Source organism: Lissotriton vulgaris, chromosome 10 (genome assembly GCF_964263255.1).
Source record: "Lissotriton vulgaris chromosome 10, aLisVul1.2, whole genome shotgun sequence".
Taxonomy (NCBI): Eukaryota; Metazoa; Chordata; class Amphibia; order Caudata; family Salamandridae; genus Lissotriton; species Lissotriton vulgaris.
The window spans coordinates 843,170,669-843,192,396 of NC_141698.1; the positions used below are offsets into that span (position 1 = coordinate 843,170,669).

The 21,728-nt window shown below is 41.0% G+C and overlaps 1 protein-coding gene across 2 annotated transcripts in view; it reads left to right on the forward strand.

Annotated features, from left to right (window-relative positions):
* Positions 1–21,728, forward strand: part of HACD1 (3-hydroxyacyl-CoA dehydratase 1) — a 139,546-nt gene that overhangs the window by 57,310 nt on the left and 60,508 nt on the right. Inside the window, exons 3-5 of one of the 2 annotated variants that reach the window (XM_086941776.1) lie at positions 2,374–2,392; positions 2,480–2,568; positions 16,468–16,589. In XM_086941776.1, coding sequence (XP_086797902.1) covers positions 2,374–2,392; positions 2,480–2,568; positions 16,468–16,589 — 230 coding nt within the window. The remainder of the gene's footprint in view (positions 1–2,373; positions 2,393–2,479; positions 2,569–16,467; positions 16,590–21,728) is intronic. The other variant, XM_086941777.1, reaches the window with a different exon arrangement.

Here is a 21,728-nt window from a genome sequence, read left to right on the forward strand (position 1 = left end):
GCAAGCCACCTACAACCCAGTTCAGGCCGGCCGCGTCATAAGTAAGATGAAAAAGCTAGGAGGCCCTGCTGGGGTGCCGCTGCACTACCTCCACTGGAATAGGCATAGGCCGATCACCCCCCCAAACCCATAGGAACAGTCCTACAGCTCCCCTGAAACAGAACAAGATTTCATTTTAGAAGTATTCATTATTTGTTTGTTGGGTTAGTTGCATTCAAAAAGAGCTGTAAATAGTCTTTGTAAAACAATAGGGATAATCTGCATAAGATCGAATTGAAATGGAGGTTGAACATAATTGAGGCAGAAAACAACTGATCTTAGTCAAACACGCAGCCAGATAAGCTGTATCTACTTTAAACATATCAAGTGCAAGTATACACCCATGTTTAAGTCCCTTAGAGCTGTATATAGAATGCGTCACTATGCTTGTTTGTATTCTGACCTATAAATAGGAATGAAGAGGTGTAATTAGGCTTGACAACGCTGTTTAAGTGCCTATGAAGTCTACCTTCGGTCATAAAACTGCTTTGTACACCAAGTCACATACGGTACTTTGGCCCACCCAACAGCAGTACAACAACTGTCCGGATGTAGAAAGAGCGGGCGAGGCCAGAATAGACAGTGCTGGAACTTTATCAAGGGTGGAAGCTCCATTACAAAAACGATTTTGTGTTTTATTAGTTACAAGTTACCTTCCTGAATCAGTTTCCTTATGTGATAATACTAGGGATGTTTCTTTCACACTCTTTATGAATGAGCAACAAAATGCACCTTTTCGAAGGATGTTGCACTGTGATATTGTAAGATATTGCATGAATTAAATTAAGAAATTCATATTCTGAGAAATGCACATTATATTTAAATAAGGTAAGTGGGATATCATTAGGGCGCAGCCACATAAGTATTTTGCAGCCCTAATCAGTTGCTCAATTGTTCTTAGTCACTTTGTTTGGCAAATCCCTTTTTATTGCAGTTTACTGCTGCATGACCAGCTTTTTCCTCCATACAACTGTTGAAAGTATTCTTCCCAGGCCAGAAATAAGATGATACTTCCAGGTTTCTTCTAAAATACAACACTAGCAATATAACAAAACGCCAGAATTCACAGCAATCTTTCCACTTGGTGGTCTCCCTCATCTGGGGTACTGGTGACCTGCCTGACATTTGTTTTTCTACCGCAGGCTGCCTGATACTCCTTACCACAGTAATGTACTACACACCTTCCAGAACAGTTAGATTGTCTGATCTGTGCACTCACACTTTTTGTAAGGCAATGCTTCTTCTTTGTGCATTCTGAATCGTACCAAGTTATTCTAAGATTTGAGAGTTTGTTTACATTTAGATGATGTGTCTGAACACTCTGAACTAGAAGATTTGGTAATGACTGACACGTTTGTTCCCAATTACTTAAAACTTTCTACGAATATCGTAGGGGCATTGATGAAAGTGGCTTTATGAAGATTAGGATTACCTAAATAGGAAGCCAACGACTGTTATACAGGGGTTGCTTTGCATGGTTAAAATTCAGCAATCTAAGGACCATTATGGGGCAGTATTTTGAACGGATTGTCTTTGAGGCTGTGCTCTGGGTTGGTATTTGTGGACAAGAAAGATCAATGCTGAGTAGGAAGGAAGCACACATTTCTTTTCAAGGTTCATATATGGACTGTTCCCTGGTGGAGCCCCGAGCCCTCATCATGCTGGATACAAACTCATGATATTACTCTGCTCTATAGTGGGAACTTGGATAAAGGGAACATTTTAAGGCTTGTGGGCATTGAAAGTCGCATTTGGCTGTAGACCCTGAATGACCTGATCAGCACCATCTTCGGAAGCCACATCACACAGGTAATGAGTTGAACAATGTTCGAAAACTGCTGTTCATCTTCATTTCCACCAGTGCCACAAGTGGCAATTCTTCACAAGTCATGATTTCACCATACAATTACATAAACAGATTATATGTCATAAAGTACTCAATCTCCAAACATATTTTTTTTTGTGCAGAAGTACCATTTTATATTTATTGTGAGTTAATCCACCTATATTTTTAAGGTAGCACAACCACCTGCTTACTTTCTCCAATGCCCAAAAAAGACAAACAAACCAGTGAGTTAATTATCAGCATGGTTGGCATATATACGGAGAGTAACATTCCATTGGTAAAGGATATATTAAACATGTGGTGTGCCTCAGAAGGTCCTTACGTTTAGCCTCAGCTATGCCTTCTTATTTAGCTTTATTGCAAAGCCCTTTAAAATTGTCCCCATTTATAACTGCATGATTAGTTTCATCCGGCTGTTCGCAATGATTCTTTGTTTTTAGTTTTTTTTTAACATTCTGCATTACAAGTTGTGTATTTTTTCATTGCAGCTCGTCCATTGTGCAGTCGGTGAGTTCTGACCTGTCTTTCCTCATTTGATGAATGAAAATGAAGTAAACATGTTCTGATGAGTATTTGACGTGTTTTTGTTTCAAGGAATAGTGCATACATCTGTGCTCGTTACCACGGTCCAAGTGAGTTCAAGAATCTTCATGGTTTGGTTTGTCACCAGCAGTATAAAGCAGGTACGCGCTCCCAGTGTATTATTTTTTTTCAGTATCTTTGCTATTTCAGTGAAGCTGTAATTGTAAAATCTGATGTTTATATTAAGTGCCTTATTAGGAGACTCTTGGTGCCGGCCCTGTGTACCAGATTTAATAAAACCAGTGTTATGGTAACTTCGGGGGCAGATGTAAGTGCTTGAAATGGAAAAATAGAAGTGCTTGTGTCTGAGAAGTGCTGGTACTCTCCAATTAACGTTATTACATCTCTCTTGATAAGTGCAGGCACTATCGCTGTCAAAATAAAAAAGTGCTGGTAGTCGTTACCTGACAGTCCGGGCCCATTTAAAGTACTGGTTTTAGGTGAAACCCAGAGGTTCTCCAGGGAAATCAACAATTATTGGTGGAATGTATGATTCCGGGTCTGATTACCCCAATAATTCCTCATTTCCCCTCATAACTTCGACGCCTCGTCAGGGGTAGTAAGCGCTATATAAATACAATTACAATAGTTTCACCGAAGGTTTCGGGTGATTTGACCAGCTGGAGTCCTCGGATGAGATCTACCGGATCCACAGACTTATAAAAAGCCTTGTAATTTGCTGCAAGATTTCTCTAAACTCTGTTTGTCACTCAAGTGTGATTAGCTCAGACGTGCTTTCTGCTCCTGACTGCACCTGCACTGTTAAACATTTGGCCAGTAGCTTTGCTAGTGTATCATGGGCCCTACTGCATGGAAGGAAATGGGTCCCCTAGCTGCTGTTTGAATTGCAAAATGCAGCAATAATGAGGATTGAATGGTCCTCTTAGGCCTCTGCACCCCGGTGCACTGCACTTGCTGTACCAGTGGAAGCTAAGCCCTGATTTTGCCCCTCCATTTTTTAGGTCTCGACTGGTGTTAGCAGTGCGCATGCGCTGCTCTCGCCATGCGAGGGCTTCTTGGAATCAATACGGTTCCAGAAGTTCGCTTTGTGCTCCGCCCATTTTTTCCATTGGTGCGTGTCATTTTGCGTTACTAATTATGCTAAACCAGGTGTTATGATTGTACCAGAGGCTTTTTAGTCCCTCCTGGTTACCACCCTGTCCACTTATTTCCCTGCCCACGTAGAGTGGATGTTTTATGGGCAGCGTGACACAGTCTCCTTCATTTGTCAACACTCACTATTTCTTTTCACAATGCCGACAGCTTTTTGGAATAATGCGCATTGGGCGTGCTCTCTACCTCGTCTTCAGACCCCATGCAGTGCTGCGTCTTCCTGTTGCTATCTTCCTCGTGCGCTGCCGGGCTGTCCAACGTGTTGCCATTACTTCAGATAAATAATTCATCTGTGCGCACCTGGGGGGGCTGCCAGTGTCTCGCTGCCGGGCGCTTCCAGCATGGAGACGAATCGCAGCTCCTGAGAAAGATGAGGAGAGAGAAAGGATGCTGCTCACACCCAGAGGAGCCGGAGCAGGCACGGTGCGCCTAGTCGTGCTCGGCTCCCACTGTCAAGAGGAGTGTATGCTGGCCCGTTCCTCCACCATCCATGAGTGAGGAGTTCCGGCGTCCACCACTTATTTCCAAAACTCAGCGCTAATGTGCACGCAGTGAGGAGGTCTGCCCCGCTGCCAGAGAAACGCTTCTCTATCAAAGGAGCCTTTAACAGAGGGAAGCACCAACCCAGCCTGAGAGCTCTCAAAGCGTCAGGAGCCTCGCTGCTGGCAGCAGACACCATTCCTCTGCGGCCCGGACAAAAAGTGAGGGAGGGATGCAGCAGCAGTGCGGCAGCCACACTTGTCTGGCTCAGCAGCAGCAGCCTGCACCACTTCATGTGCCTCCCCTCTGCACCACTTCATGCGCCTCCCCTCGGCAGCCCCGTCTGACCCATCCTACCTGGCGCACCGTGTGGATGAGGGCATTGAATGGACTGCCCTGCATGCCTGTTACTGGGAAAAAAAGGAAGGTAGCAAAGTGGGCAAATAGTACAGCTATGTAAGCATGTATTGGTACTTTTGATAAGTTTATAACGTTTTATTTAAAACATTATTTCAGTACAAGGCGTTTTTTTAAATTGCCGCGGCACTTCGGTACTTTTAATAAATTCGCTTTTTGGATTAGATGCCAAATAGCAGTTTATTTTATTAGTACTAAAATCTGTGGCCTTAAAATACAACCTGGACCCCAAAATTGTTGGCACGTTTTCCTAGTCGCCTCTGTTTTGAACCTGCGCTTTTAGTTTGTGTTTCAGACGGTCCTTTTGGAAGTTGTTATTTTATAAATAAGGCTTCCTGGTTTGGAATGTAAGTAACTTTCCCAATTGCAGCTTGGTGGTGATGTCATCGCAGGTCTGGCCCTCATTAGTGCAGTCAGTGTTACTTAAACAAATTAAGTTAGGGACCTTCTGCAAAGCAGCCATGCTGTGACTGCAATTACACGTTCTATAGAAGAGAGTTGCCTTCCTGTTTGGGGGACGCACTTGAACACATACCCTATGCAGACTCCAGGCCACACTGTACTGTGTTGGTTAGGGCTACTGTCTGACATGTACGCACTGACCGTGACCTCACAGGACCCTGAAAGGTCATTACATCCCCGACCCACATCAGTGACTATTTTTCGACTTCTCAATAGTGTAACTGGGTGTGTTTCATTTTCTATTTCTAGTCCTAGCCATTTGGGGTGCTGAAGGTAAACCAAGGCAAAGGCACGTCCAGGTGACATCTGAGGTCACTTGATGCTATTTTAAGGTATATTTTAAGCGCTAGCCCTCAACATCAAAGTGGTCTCTTTTCACTATACAGTGGGCACAGGGTGCAGTGCACCATTCCTTGTTCCTCTACAACTCTCTGTAGCCTTGAAACAAAGTTTGTGCTCTGTAAATCCACAAAGACTCCCACAGGAACTAAGAAAAATATAACAGTAAGGAAGGGATTTATTCTGCTATAAAGGTTTTTACAGATATAAAAATAGTATAGAGGGGTTGAGGAGATGGCGGCGCACCCAGCACCACAAGTAGTGCCCATGGGATCCCTCCAGAGGTTGCACTAGTGATTACTATCCATATGCCTCATACTACTCTCATCCACACTCACAAACCTTCTAGCACACACTGCTCTTCTCTGCAAACTCTCCATTCTTCTCACTAACACTGCTCTTCTCCTCATCACTCTCAGTCCTTCTGCATCCCACTGCTCTTCTCCTCCTTCTCCTACAATCTCCCTCACATTGCTCTTCTACACCTATCTACTTCCTTATGCCTTGTACTAACCAAATAATCTTACCTTCCTGCTACCTCACACTACTCATCTACTTCTCACACTCCTTGCATTTCCCTCCTACTACTATTCTACTCCTCTCTCCTTCCTTATGCCACATACTGCTCTCCACACTTTCCTTACTTCAAAATCACGCTAATGTGCTTCACGCTTTCTTCCTTCTCCCTCATACTACTCTCCCCTCTCCACTTTCTTCTGCCTCATGCTACTTTCCTCCTCACTATACTTCATTAACCCTCATGCTATTCTTCTACTCACTCTCTGTCCCAAATCTTAAACAGTGCTCTTCTCCTTCTAACGCTATGCGTTAAACTACTACATAAATAACAATATCAATTCAACCAACATAAAGGCACAACATATCACATACAAACACTCAATAACACATAGCTAAGATGCAATACCATTAGCAAAGAAAATAGCTTTAAATTAAAACAAAGGTGAGACCTATTGCATTTCCAATGCTTGTTTTTATATATCAGCGAATCACTTTTCGCCTTGTGTAAGAGCGAGCAGCCTTGGCTTTAAGATAAATTACCAGTTAGTGTGTGAAGAAGTACAACAGGCACAGAGGGTAGAGGTTATCTTCTTTATTGCATGAACACAGTGGCATGACAGGCAATTACCACACACCTTTCCCCCAAACCTAAAGCAAGAACATGTCAACACTTTGAAATAACAAAGTATAAGCAAGCTTACATGGAGGCCAAAAGCTTGCGAGTCACAAGAACACGAAAGCATTATCCGTTTAAAACGAAATCACGTAGAGCCTCAGGCCTTACATACATGAGATATCCTGTGTAAGGGAGAGGCAACATTTGAGGGAATGGCAAGGTTGCCTTGTTTAGGGGAGGAAATAGAACGCATGGAGGCCATCCTACTCAAATTCCATATGCGTCCATCATCGAGTTTCACAGCATCCTCGTCGCTAGTGTGAAGAAGTACGACAGGCACAGAGGGTAGTGGATTATCTTCTTTATTGCAGGATTCACATACAGTAACGTCCTATCCACAGGGCTTCCAACAACAACTGACTCCTGAGCACTTAGCAACGGAGTCTCAAGCATCAACATTCTACAGTACATAAATGTTCTGCATAGAACTAGCTGGCCGGAACACAGTAGCATGACAGGCGATTACCACATAGTGGTACCTGCTTTTTTGTCGCTTATTCCATTTGTTCTCTCTTTTTTCACTGCAGGTAAAGAACACCGGTTTAAAGCACAGGTTATATCTCAGTTTTGATCTCGTGACCCCCACTGTGAATCATCTTTTATTTCTCCTCTTGATCTCTTCACCACCTGTATAAGATTTTGCACAATCTTTTATTTTAGAAATTGACCTGATTTACTCTACCTTCATTTCCAAAACCGTTCAGTGGGCAGGGGATGGTTCCATTGCGCTTTTTCACAAGGCTCATACTGCTAGTCTTTCTTCTATAATCCTTCTAGACTTACCTGGTGCTTTTATTACTGCTGATCACATTTCTTTTCTCACATTTTTCTTAAGGTTGTCAGTGTAGCCTTCACATTTTCCGTTCTTTTCTCTTACACATTTTAATTTTGCTTGAACGGTTCCCTCTCTACTCTGCCAATATTTCTTTCATAGTCCTGGGTAAACTGTTTTAGGACCTCTAGAGTTTATTGTATGTAATGCAAAAGTGTCTTGGCAGTTACAAGTAATTATTTGAAGTTTAAATAAGACATACTATAACCAGCATTTTTCAATGTGGCAAAAAATATTGAAAATATTTTTTAAAGAAATGATGCTTGAATAATAATAGAATACAATACTTAAAATGTTGTTACAGAAAGATAAGATTTATTAAACTAAAACATACTTAGTAAATAAGTTTAGTAACTCACTTAATAACAATATAAATATTAAATTAACATAACACCAATCATACGTTTAAAAAAGTCAAGAGTTGGGTGAGGGGGTGGAGAAATGGAAAAGATGTTACAGAGAATAGGAGTATCCCTACCACTAAACACAAGGTTCCAAAATCAGAAAAACAGGCAAGAAATACAAATTCTTAGGGGGGACGGACAGTGAAAAATGTTAAAAAAATACCAAAGGAAAGTGCACTCTTTTTCTGGAAGGAGGTGTATACTTGGGTTCGAGATTGTTCACACTTAATATTGAGTGCAGTATTTGTGGTAATGGGACTTTAAATGTGGGGCCAAGGTACTGACGTTCAGCATTTTAGAATTCTTCATTTTCTCAGAGATCCATGCAACTCTAATTCTTTTGGTCCTATGTCTTGCGATTGTTATACAAGATCATCCATTTCAAAGGAGTTGAGGTTTAGGTGTCATTTCACAGCACTGGATGCTGTTGCTATTGAAATGGCCTGCAATGCAACAACCAGAAAGGCTGTAAGTAGTTGCATAGCATTACATTAGAACACAGTCAGCAGAGTGGAAATGTAGGCCTGGGGATAATTATTGAACACATTCCATGTAGTTTTACAGATTTTATAAACACAAAAGAATATACAGCTCCTTGGGTCTGACTAAGCCATGTAGGTTCTCGAGCAAAAAAACTGGGTCATTAGGATTGTTATTACTAACAGAAGCCAAATGTGGCCTGAAATTCACAGACGAGGACATTGAGTGGAGGGTTATGCATGGTTTAGATATACTAAGGTTACATGTGACACAGGGGGTCTGGTGAAGTCGGGGCTGCAATGCAATATGTCTGTTTGGACATAGCATAGTAGGGTCTAGGAGAGAAGCCAGTTTAAAGGGCATCTATCTATTGGGACTGCCTTAGCAAAGTGTTCTCTCCTCCCACTTAGGAGACCTAAATTCTCCATCAAGGAGTGTTTGTTTTAATTTAAACTATGAGCATAGTCCGAATTTGGTGTTTTAAGATGCTTTTCCCTCTTGACTGGTATAAATGGAGTGCTTGAGTGACACTGTTGTATACTCTGGGGCAGTGCTCTTAATAGAATCCTTAATATGACTATCTCAAAATGCACACATATGAAATATTATGGCTAGAAGCACTATACATGCTGTTGTTTTTCTTTTCTTAAGGGCTGTAGAAGGGGCTTTTAGTTAAATAGTTGAGTGACTGAATTAGGTTTTAAATGTCCTTCTTGAAAAGTACACAGCAAATTGTGTTTCCTAAATGTTTTTTTCTTTGGAAATGATTCCAAGAAAATCAACATTGTATCTATTAAATATGTCTTCCGGGACTACACCGACATGTGAAGATATTACACTGTTTATTAATTGAAAGTCAGCAGGCGTTATTTTTGCTGTGAAACTTCAAATCAGTCATGTAGTCTACAGCATATCTCTACAATCTTCAGACTAGGAAAACGTTTTTAGATGGAAGACTTGAGCCTGTACCAGAAGAGAACTTTGAGGTTTTGTTTCTGGCTACCATTATCGCTTATTAAAGTTTTGGGGCCTGCTTTGCATTTTTTTTTTAAATATTGCTGAACAACACATTTAAATACATTTTATAAAATATAATACCTAAAATTATAATTAGTTTTTAGAAGGGAGTTTGTGAAATAATACAATAATTTAACTCTGCCACGGTACCTAGGAGTAGTTTCTCTTCATAGCGGAAAATGCTTGAATGCGCCCATCTGAAAATATTGTAATTTCGGAAATATTGGATACACAGCAAAAATAGCATGTGCTACAGGAGCCTACATCAATCGTTTTGTGACAAAGATCAGAGTATATACTTCTAGAACTCTGCTTTATTTTTCATATTTTTCATAGTGGTAGAATTGTGCAGCAAAATGTGGAATATTATGCCAGATGTCATGCCTCATCCAGGAGATTCCAGTCGCAGATGTCCTGTCTAAGTTACATTCTATGATCTTTCTAAGGTGGTCGGTATCAATTACACATGATCTTGACTGAACCGAGTCTTGTTTGTTGTTCCCACCTGCACAAATCTTTGATATTTGGGGCCCTACTGTACATATTGCAGTTGAAAAGCAGCCCATAATCTGTTGTGACGCGAATTGAAGAGCTCTCTGCTACGTACTCACATGGTGTAATGTTTTCTTTGTAGTAGAGTCTGTGAGAAGTTAGCCTGGCATATGATGCCCACTATTCTAGTGGGCACCTTGCACCAGTCTAAACGACCCTTATTGATGGTGTTTGTAAAGTCAACCTTATAGACAAGCTATCCTAGTGGTAGCATGGACCAGCAGTCTTAGGCTAAGACTTCAGAGAGCATGTGAAGCAAGCTGTTTTATCAATTATAATCCCTTGAATACCAAATGAAAGGACACCACACAAGGTATATATCAAAAATATATGTATTTATTTCTAACACAACCCCTCTGCTCTCTTTATGAGGAATGTCTGACATAATATCGACAGACAGAATATCGATGTGCAAAAATATCGGAGCAAAAATATCGACAGCAAAAATATCGGAATCCTATCTTCATTAAGGTAAGTACAAAAATATCGAAAACATAATATCGAAGTACAAAAATATCGGAATCAAAAAAATCGTTTTTTTAAATGTATTAATAATAATGTAAAAATAAATTTAAAATACATATAATTTTACAACTATTAAATAAAAATATTAAAACAAAATTAAAACTAATACATATACATTTAAAATAAATAAAACACTTAATAATTTAAAGTAATTTTAATTTTTTTCATGTAATTTATTTGATTTAATGTAATTTTGTTTTGTTTTTACCCTGTACTCCTGTACCCCAAAAACCCAAAACTGACCCTGAACCCTAAAAATATCCCTGTACCCCAAAAACCCAAAACTGACCCTGAAACCTAAAAATACCCCTTTACCCAAAAACTGAAAACTGACCCTTATCCCTTAAAATACCCCTTTACCCAAAAACTGAAAACTGACCCTGAACCCTAAAAACACCCCTTTACCCAAAAACTGAAAACTGACCCTAAACCCTAAAAATACCCCTTTACCCCAAAACTGAAAACTGACCCTGAACCCTAAAAATACCCCTTTACCCATGAACTGAAAACTGACCCAGAACCCTAAAAATACCCCTTTACCCAAAAACTGAAAACTGACCCAGAACCCTAAAAATACCCCTTTACCCAAAAACTAAAAACTGACCCTGAACCCTAAAAATACCCCTTCACCCAAAAACTGAAAACTGACCCCGAACCCTAAAAATACCCCTTTACCCATGAACTGAAAACTGACCCTGAACCCTAAAAATACCCCTTTACCCAAAAACTGAAAACTGACCCAGAACCCTAAAAATACCCCTTTGCCCAAAAACTGAAAACTGACCCTGAACCCTAAAAATACTCCTTTACCCAAAATTATTTAATATTATTTAATTACCAATTAATTATTAATTAACAATAACAATAAAGTAAATATATTAGCACATTTGCTGTAATTAATTTAATTTAATAATTAATATTATTTTTCCCAATTAATTAATTAAGAATAACAATAAATTATATATAAAAAACATTACTATAATTAATGTAATTAAATAATTAATATTAATTAATTACCAACTAATTAATAATTATAAATATGTCAAAAAATATATTAATTAATTAACTAATTAATAGAAATTAATTATCAATTAATTATTAATTAAAATATGTACAAACATATATCAATTAAGTAATTATTATTAAATTACTTCCCACCCTAATCCCCTATAAACCCATAACCCGCTACAGAACATATTTATCAATTAATCAATTAATTAAAAATAATTAAAAATTATTTCTCAATTAATTAATTAATAATTCCTACCAATTAATAATTAATTTAACATAATTAAATTACTTCCCACCCTATTCCCCTATAAACCCACAACCCGCTACAGTAGTAAAAGACAATATTTAATTAAATTACATTAAAAATAAATAATAAAACATAATAAATACAATATAATATACACTAAATTTATTTAAAAATTGATATTAGTAACATCAAAGTTATTAATCTCGATATTATTGACAGCGATATTTACAACTTCGATATTACTGATATCATACCAATATCGATATTAAGACTGTCGATATTACTTACCTTCGATATTTTGTCCCATCGATATTTAAACTTCGATATTTTTGTATATCGATATTTAAAAATCGATATTTTGTCTGTGTACCCTTTATGAGGTCAGAGATCGAAGTACACCACAAGTTACTCAATTAGCATACGATAAATTGCACAAATACAGTTATGCCCTAGGGGCCTCACAAACCATATACTAAGTAAGTGGTATAAGAACCACTACAGAAATAGTGAGTAGGCCTAGGGCCTAGGGAATTGCTGGGGGTACACTAAACAACCAAAGGTTAGGAAGTAGGAGACCCACGGGAGGCGCGTGCAGTGTCTAAACACAGTCGAGAGTTATTATTGACTTATAATGGAGAACGAAGAAGTTACAAAATTAGTTTAAGGACACTTCCGGATGGACTACGGTAAAAACCCTTTAGACTAGGACACTTCGAGAGTCAAGACCCACAGGAGCAACGGAGTACTCGTGTTACCTCACCCACAGAAGCCGGATGCATAGGTGTCTTTTCGTGTCGGGTATCGTCGTTGTTTTCTATGGAGATCTGCAAAGAAGTGCTGCAGGCGACCAAGGGAAAAGTGTCCGGGTGGATCCAAGGGTGGATCGGTAAAGTGAAGAACTTGAAAGCAGAGGGTGTGGTAAATATTTTACCTAATCTATTTTTCCGTATAATTATCATTACAAGACAGCTCATAAAAATGAGAGGCAGAGTCCGTGGTATCTGAGTCTTACGGGCTTTAATGGAAAAACCTCGAGGTTGGAGATCATGTTCCGTCACCACGAGGGTTCGGGAAGGGATAGTCAACGTTTTATTAACATTACACATTATATATAGTAAAGTAACATAATTGAATTCAATACAGTAGGCGTAATAGGTGAAAAAGAGAAGATAAGAACACATGTGCGTAACAGGAGGCGTGAAAGAAGGCGTGTTATAGGCGTACACGGAGGCGTGCACTGTACATGTCAGAGAAACGTCACAAGAATCGTCACATGTGGGTGGGTGCATAGAGAAAGTTGCAGAATCAGCAGAAAGTGCGGATGCGCGCGCAACTAGCATGACGTGGCATAGATGTGTAACTGGGGGGAACTTTAACACTAGTAGAAGAGACAGAAGTCTGGGATGTCAGAACGACCTGGACCTATAGCATATCTGGTATCTTATTTTTGGAGGACGTATTATCTGGAGTAAAAGGTCTCTCGGGCAGAGGCTAATCTATACTGAATACTAGTGCGTGCATATATGTCTATGTGTCTACGTGCAGGGGCCATGGGCCTACTATGGTAACGGGAGCTGTAAATTGCTTGCATGGAGACAGGAAAGCTTGCTCTTTGCTCTGCAGCTGGGGAGATGTTTACCTAAATCACTAGACAGGAATGTATTTTCGAGGAGGCTGAACAGATAACTTGAAGGCAAAATACGATTTTGGCAGGCAGGCCAGGTTGAGCCAGGCACCGCTTCACTTGGCAGGAAGTAAGGCAGAGGTCAGGGATACGTGTCCATGCTGCAGCTTTCAGAGGCAGGAGGCAGAAAGGGCTTTCAGACAGAAATCAGGGCCTAGCTCGGCAGGGCCAGGAAAAACGAAAAAGTGTACCATGTAAAGACGTTGGCATGGTATGGTTAGGAACTGAATTATCGATCCATTCATGGTGGATCTGAAAAAGGACATGTTAACGTTGGACGCAAATGTATTTGCGTCTTCATATTTAGTCATGGAGGGAAATTACATGTACTTGAAGCACGTACATGGAGCCGTTGGGGTACACGATAGGGGACATACTTGACCATAAAAATTTCATTTACCTCAAGGGGACAGAGTCTTGGTCACTAGCCAGTGACCAGGAAGGAACCAGGCGATGTCGCGATGATCTCAGGTGAAGAGGTGAAGCTTGTCTCTGCAACCATGTGGACCAGGAGGTGTCAACGACAACCAGGAGCTAAATTCTAGCTGTCCCACAAAGGATCTAGTTGACTGTGGTATCGGTATTCGGACTGGACCCCACAAGGTCCAAGGTCCGCAAGCGCAATCCACGCAGGAAGTGAAGATGCGCTTCGGGTCAGAATGGCATGGTCTGAGGAGCTTCTCCTTTGCAGGGAAGCTGGAGCAAGCCTGGAGCAACCAGGAAAGCAGTTTGGTTTCAAAGGTTTCTGAGTCTTCGGGTTCCGGCGGGAGTGTCGACAAAGCAGACCGGCAAGTTACTGGTGGTGCCTGTTTGCACAGGGTGGTCACTCCTTGACCACAAGGGAGATGTCTTCAGTCTTCAAGTCAAAATAGAACGTCAAAGGTCCAAGAGTTCTGTATCAAAGTTTCGTTCCAGGATAATCTAAAGTCCTGGGGACACAGCTCCTATCTTTATACTGATTTTGGAGGGTTGTTTTACCTGCTAGATCCCTCCTATGGGTTGACCTGGGAAGGGGGTGGTTACACCACTTTCCCTTTGTCCAGTTTCGTGCCAGAGCGGGGCTGGAGTGCCCCAGCAACTGGTTTTAACCGGGCTATGCATGGAGCACCTTGTGTGCCCCAGGCAGTGTCTCAAAGAGCATCTGCTGATGCATCCCTCCCTGTCCCAATACACATCTGCCTGTCTGGGGAGGTGCTGGCACCTTCCTGGACAGGAAACCTATTGTCCAGGCCTCCCCTGCCGGAGTTTCGTCCAGCAGCAGGAGGTCAGACTTGTGTCTGTGGCAGCAGCATCCATTTTGTGGTGCTGGGGCTCTGTTTAACTTTAACCGGGTAAAGCAGTAACATACATGATTTTTCCCTCTAGAAGGGTGGAATTCTACCCCCGCCGCCAGAATTGGCGGGGGGGGGGGGTAGTATTCCAAAGTGTTTGACACCTTACACAACATGTTTTGATAAAGCCAAACCAAAGTTAGCATTAACCGCGAGGATTATAATGCACTTAAGAGTATATGGTATGGCTATATCACAGAACAGCTATAAGGAGATGGTTCCAAAAGCTGTAGAGGGGCTCAGCTCATGCTAGGGCACCCTCTCACATAAAACCAAGCACTGTGCCTCCAGGATTGTCGAGGCCTACCATAGGAGTGACTTATAGGTGCATATGTGTCTATATATAAGGTAAATATAGGTATACTATATCTAAGTAAGGGGTGATTACACCACCTTACCCAAGCTGAGTGATCAGCTGTGGTGTCAGTTTGGATGGCCAGCCAGGGGTGGCATAATACAGTGCTGCAGCCCCTGGTAGGCCTTGGATGCACCTATGCCCTGGGTACCTATGGTACACTATACAGGGGCTCACAAAGGTGACCCAATACCCAATCAGGTATGTACCTAAAGTACATGGTATCAATTTAGAGAGAGAACAGCTGGGCTGTGGGTCTGATTAGCAGGCCCACAGCCAGACTAAAGTCGAAAAACCAGAAAATCACAGCAAAAAGTGGGGGTGACCATTGTAGCAGACCCTACTCTCCTACAGAGTCTATTCTCCAAAGAATTTAGATTCTTTCTGACTGCTGCTGCCGGACCATCAACGGGGTTTACAAATGGCCAAAACCACTAAAATAATGTCCTTTGTTTCCGTAGATGCAGCACTGATGTGGTCACCTTGTATAAACACTAGTTTGGTACTAGGAATTAATTATTTTATCGTGAACATCTTGTGCCCCTGTTTTGTCTTGTAAAGGTTTATTAGGTAAGATTTTACAGCCAGTGTGTCCTTACTCAGCGAAGACATTACTTACGAATAGAAATAGATACAACTGAATGTGTGCAGAGCCCTTCATGCATTCCAACACCAGGGATAGATATGACTGCTTATTGACCCACTTTGGTGCTCTTGAAGGTATGCAGTGAGGGTAATGCTATGCCACAATCCTTGCGTATCTTAATGCTATGTCTTTGCTGTTTTGTTGCCTCTATTCGTTGGTAATCTGTTCCAAACTTATACTGAGTGTGTCCTGGCACAAAAAAACAAAAAATGGTTTAACTGTAAAAACCATGACCAATTGTGGATCACATTTGAGTGGGCCTGAAATGTTGCGGTGAGAGGAAGAACATATGCCGGACCACTGGAATTATGCAATACTGTGGACATGGGGTTTCCATATAATTATGGTTTTGCCACATTTGCCTAATAATCAATTATATGCTGCATAATTTGCAGGTGTTCACAAAAAAAAGTTTGTTGCCGACACGGATCAAAAGTTTCTAGAAGCTCTGCAGCATGTGTTGCAACGCAGTGAAAGCTGCCTCACAAAGGTTCACTGGTCACCTCGCAATTGCTTGTTGATGTATTTGGGTGATAAACTGGCACTTGTGAGGTGAAACATGTGTCCTGACAATGTTATCATGTAAAAATGACAAAACTAATGAAATAATTTGGTCACAAAATCTGACATATTATACCACATAATTTGCCTTCTCTTGCCACATATTTTGGTTTTCCTCTGCCGCATGACTCCAATGGCCCTGAATTATATGCTATAGTGGTATAATGTGCAGCATGTGCCGACACCAAAGTGGTCACTGACCTTATTGTTTAAGGTTCGTAAATCAGTCCAGAAGATCCCTTAGATGGACCTGTAAAAATCCTACAATCCTCTTTGTACAGCAGAAGTGAGCATTGGCTGTAGTCTAGACTTCAAGCAGGTAACCAGTCCTTCTTTTCTCCTTCTGCAGATCCAGAACGAGGAGAGCGTTCTTCTCTTTCTAGTGGTGTGGACAGTGACTGAGATAACTCGCTACTCCTACTATACTTTCAATCTACTCAACCATTTGCCATACTTCATCAAATGGGCCAGGTGGAAATGTTTTGCAGTTTAGTTTCTTACTGTTCTGTGCATGACTGCCTGTTGCATGTACAACTAACTTGCTAACTTTCATGGCGCATGAGGTGTGAGGTGGCTGTATATTAACCACTATGTTTATTCAGAGGATATGGCAAGTATTTCATTATCATTGAGCTTTATTAGTAATAATCAAAACACTTACAAACAGTACGCAGGTACTAGGTTAGGAAGCTCTGTCCTGGTATTTTTGCCTACAGTCGAAGAGTTAGGGAAAGGCCTCTGTCAGTGTGACCATCGTGGTGCATCTGGGCATTAGCTTCGAGTGGAGATTCAAAATGGTGAACAGGGCCTAGAGTGCAGACCATGGAGTTTGAATGCAGGTGCTCAATATCTAAGTGACTTTACAAACATCAGAAAGCAAGGTAAACCATCATTTGTCATTGTTACCTGCCTCTTCTGTTCGACCATTTTGATTCGGTGAGGGACTTCCACGACACTATCTAGACCCTGCCTGAAAATATGAATATGAAAAATACAATCATACCGTGCTGCAGTACCCTGCAGTAAACTGCCAATATTATCAGATGGCCTCTATGATTTGAGAGAGACTCAGGACCTTTCCCCTGGTAATTTCACGTAACTTATCAAGGGATAGTATTTTTGCATAGTTATTATGTAATTATTTTAGTTTTGTATCCTTGCAGTGCCTTGCAGGTTTTTACAGGAGGGAGAAAGTGCACAGTGGCGCCTTTCTCCTCCTGCAGATAGACCCGGGAATGGTTAGTTTGAAATCTTTGGGCCTTATTTAAAGTTGGGTAACTGCAGGACATCCGCCAAAAGGTGGCGGATGTCCCTTCCACCGGATGTATGTCATTACAACGCATGCTTTTACAGCGCATGCCATTACGACGCAACTTTTACAACGCAAGTCGTTACGTCGACTTGCGTTGGGGGGCGCTGGATAGTGAATAGTTTAATTTACTATTCCAACTCCAGTCCCCGTGGATAGTAGGGAAGGTGTTCGACAGTAATTAAACTATTCCCTATCCTAGGGGGCCCTCCAGCGCAATTCGTTGTAATGACTTGCGTTGTAAAAGTTGTGTCGTAATGGTAGTGCGTTGTAAAAGTTGCGTTGTAAAGGATGTTTCCCCCTTCCACCATGGTAAGAATGCACTGATGTCAGGTGCGCTCTGAAGATGGTGGGCGAACCATCTGGCACTTTTTGGCAAATGCTAACAATGGCTCTAAGAGGATGGAGTTTAAGGGGCGGATTGCAAAACATTGTCCTCCTAACCCATACAATCAGCTGCTCTGCTACGTACAGATGGCAGCTCAGTGTACAGGAGACAAACCGCATTATCACTCGCTAGATTACAATTTGAATTGTAATATTGCAGCTTTCACCTGCAGTTTTTCCAACGCAGACTAAAGTGTGTTTAAACTGAGGTCTACTCACAAAGACATTTTGTAGCACGTAAGGTTGTATTTTTGTAGTCATCTTTTACTTACTCTTATATGCTTTCGTGAACCAGAACATCGAACATGGAAATAAAATAGGAATATTGAGGGGCCGTTTACATACAGTTAATGCAAACAGAAAGGACCGTACCCTCGTTGCAATTTTTACATACAGGGAGTTGGAGGTTTGGGGCTGATTCAGAAAGGCAGGTAAGAGAAGAGCATGTAAAAGAGTATGCATGTAGTACTATTTCCTATACTCATTAATGATGTTTTGAATGGGGCCCTTAGTTTGCTTCTTTCTTACAGGTTTACAATTCAGCAGTTTGCTATATAGTTTTCTGGTTGGTTCATTATGCTGGTATATGGTTAACGAGTTGCATGCTTTTGGTTTCTTGAGATGATGGTCTTGTTCGTGAGAGTCAAGTCTTCATATTTACACTTCAGACATACATACAATATGTGTATGGCTTAACACACTGAAGGTTCGCTCAGAAGAACGTGATGTCATATGTTATCCAAAAGAGCAGAGGGATGCTTATAATAGTTGTCATTTTTTGAAGACTCTCCTTCGGGGGCTAGATAGAATGAATTGTGAATACTTGTATCACATGTGAAACCACACCATAATGATCTTTGAGCTCCACACCAGAAACTGTATTTAAAATGCACTGTCAAAACAGCCCTGGCTATCTGTGTAAAAAAATCAAACTGACGCCCACAGCCCTCTCAGCTTTCTTTTTTTGTTTTTTTGTTTTTTTTGTTTTATTGACAAACTGATGAGGAAAACATACCAATATACATATAATGAAAAAAACATTGTTTACAAAATAAATGTAAATCATTCCCAAGACAGAACTTGTTTCGATTTCCATTTGGAGCACATAATAACATAATTTATTTGTTCATACAGAAGGCAAAACAGCAAAAATATTACAGTCTGATAACTGTCTACAAGAAAACAAGCATAACCTTCATATAAAATTACCCCAAATTTTCTCAAATTTTTTTAATGAACAGGCTCCTCTAAGTTTTGCCAGGGTTAGTTCCATAGAGTAGATTTAATTTACTAATGACCACCAGCCCTCTCAGCTTTCATGTACATCAGGCCCATGGATGCAAGAAGTTCATATCAGTGCAAAACATCAAGGGATTGTTGTTCTCAGCTTGCATCAAGCACCTTTTAGTCATGAGGTTGAGCCAACTCTCCCATTTCTCCTCCAACAGTCAGAATATAGTTTCTTCATCTGTCAAGCAAGTAAACCCTTGTTTCCACTTTTTCACTCTTGTTCAGTAGTGCAGGGTGCTCGTTGTGGATTCTTCATGAGGTCAGGCTAGTTTATCACTGGTGTGTACTAAACCATGCTTTAATTTCACCAAAGAATCCATAACCCATTTTCCCTGTACTATGGTGTATTTCCTGTTGTGAGATTAGCGCATGTTGCCAGAGGAATTCTTACTGAATCCTGTTCAGAAAATTCTAAAATGGTAGAATATTCTGTTAGCAATACCAAGTTCTTCTCAGACCTTAGGCCTAACCCTTCGTTACCTCGCCAAACCATCTCTCCAATACACAGAAATATCGGCATCTTCCAGCAGCACCATACGCAGGACCTCTCACATGGAACGGATCCACTAAGGCTGGGAGGGATCCAATGTTGCATAGAAGGAAAATATTTCCCACCTTACTGAAAATTTGAACTTGAGACCTTGAGAAACTGTGAGAGCCTTGTATACCCTCCAGTCATCTGCTATATTTGTGTAGAATACCTTAGAAACTGGGCAGAAGGGCCAAATGCCCACTGCAGGAACATTTACATTGGTTATTGAGATTAACTCCTGTCCAGAAGGTGAAATTAACATTAATTTACATTGGTGAGAAAAAAGCAGTAAATATTAAATTACAAAAACTCTAAAAATGGAATTCTCTTTCCAAATCTGGGCCCATGGGGATACAATTGTCTTAATCCTATGAAACATGAATGGCGCAGCTTCCACCCATAGCATTTGCCTATGTTTAGGGCTACATTATAGTTTCCTTTACTTAATATTGATGCAGTTAGAGGTCTAGCCTATCAGCTTTGAGCGTGGCTCATGCAGTACAGGTTTAGATATTTGGCCTCGTAGTGTCAATAATTGTGATCTACATGAGGGTATCGTAACACATTGATAGCTGGATACAATTGGTCCTGTATTCATATACATACCTTATGATTTGCAATGAATTATCATCAGCTCTGGGTTAACTGTCTTATGACACAATGTCTGAATGGATGCAGTGGAAGTAAAGGGAAACCCAATTTTCACTGAACATCTAGTGGCAGAAACGTGGTAAGGAGACACAAAATTTTTGAGGAGGTCAAATATCTTAAAATATACGACGTGCGAGACCACAATTGAGGGATGGAACTTCCCAAATTTTAAATTTCAGATCGCTATATTAGACGTCCTTTTGAAGGGTATGTTGGAAAGGTTGACTCCACACTCTTATTATCGCAAGCATCATGCAGTCTGTTATAATACGAGATACTTCATTGTGTATTGGGTTTCTCCAGGTATGCAATAGCAAAGGTTTTTTATCCAGAGTCTTTTTTCAATTCTCCTACAACTTCATGTATCAGGGGAGGTCTAATCACAGAACCCTTGCCATCATTGTGATGAGTGATTTAGCTAATTGAATCAGTTGATTTTTGTTATAGTGCTAATGATGTTCTTCCCAACTATGAGTGAATATCACTAGGACCCTCATTCTGTCTGCCACAAGCCACTTGGAAGGTCCGGTATATTTTGTAACCTCTGTTTGCCAACAAACATATGAGATCTCTTTGGGGTGGGCACAACACTTAGTGACTGCATCATTGATGCTTTACTCAAAAAAGATCATTATATCTCTGTGTTAGAAATTGGGTTTCTGGTTGGCTAGGGTGTGCACTTAAGTCAGGCAGAATACACCACTCTTGTCAGGGTAAAGATAACCCCTGCTCACCCCCTTGATTGCTTGGCAGAGCAATAGGGCTTATCCCAGAGGCAATGTGTAAAGCGTTTGCGCAGCACACGCACACAACAGTGACACATTAGGCACACCACAAAAAGACTCCACACAAGGTTATATAAAAATATCCTTTGTATTATTCATAAAAAGATATTAGACAACAATCACATGGATCACTGTGCCACTAGGCACTTGTCTTGATGTCAATCTGGCCATTTGTCATAACATTACAATTGAGTGCACACAAGTAAACATTGGCAAGTTGCACGAGTCACCAACATGTGATGGGAACATCACCTACTAACATTAGGGCATAACCAATGCAGAAATTCTTGGCAGAGCTCGCACACAAAGGTGGTTATTTGCACAAAATGCCCCCAACAGTGTGCGGCAAACACTCACAGACACGTGTTGCAGCCGTCAAGGCAACTGCTGCAGAGGCCTGTCCTGGGCTCGCCCGCACCAGCCACAAGAATAGAGTAATGCCCCAAAGGTATGCCAGCGGCCTCTGCCCATGACAATAGCCAAACTAATTGAGCCCTAGTTGGGGAGAGATCTCCCTAGCTCCCCCGCATCTGCAAATTGAACAAGGTGCAGGTGCCCACGAGCACACATGGCCGTTGCTGGTGGCCGGCATGTTCAAATCCCAAAGAAATAAACCCACGACTGTGGGTGACCTTACCGGACCTCCCGCACCAAGG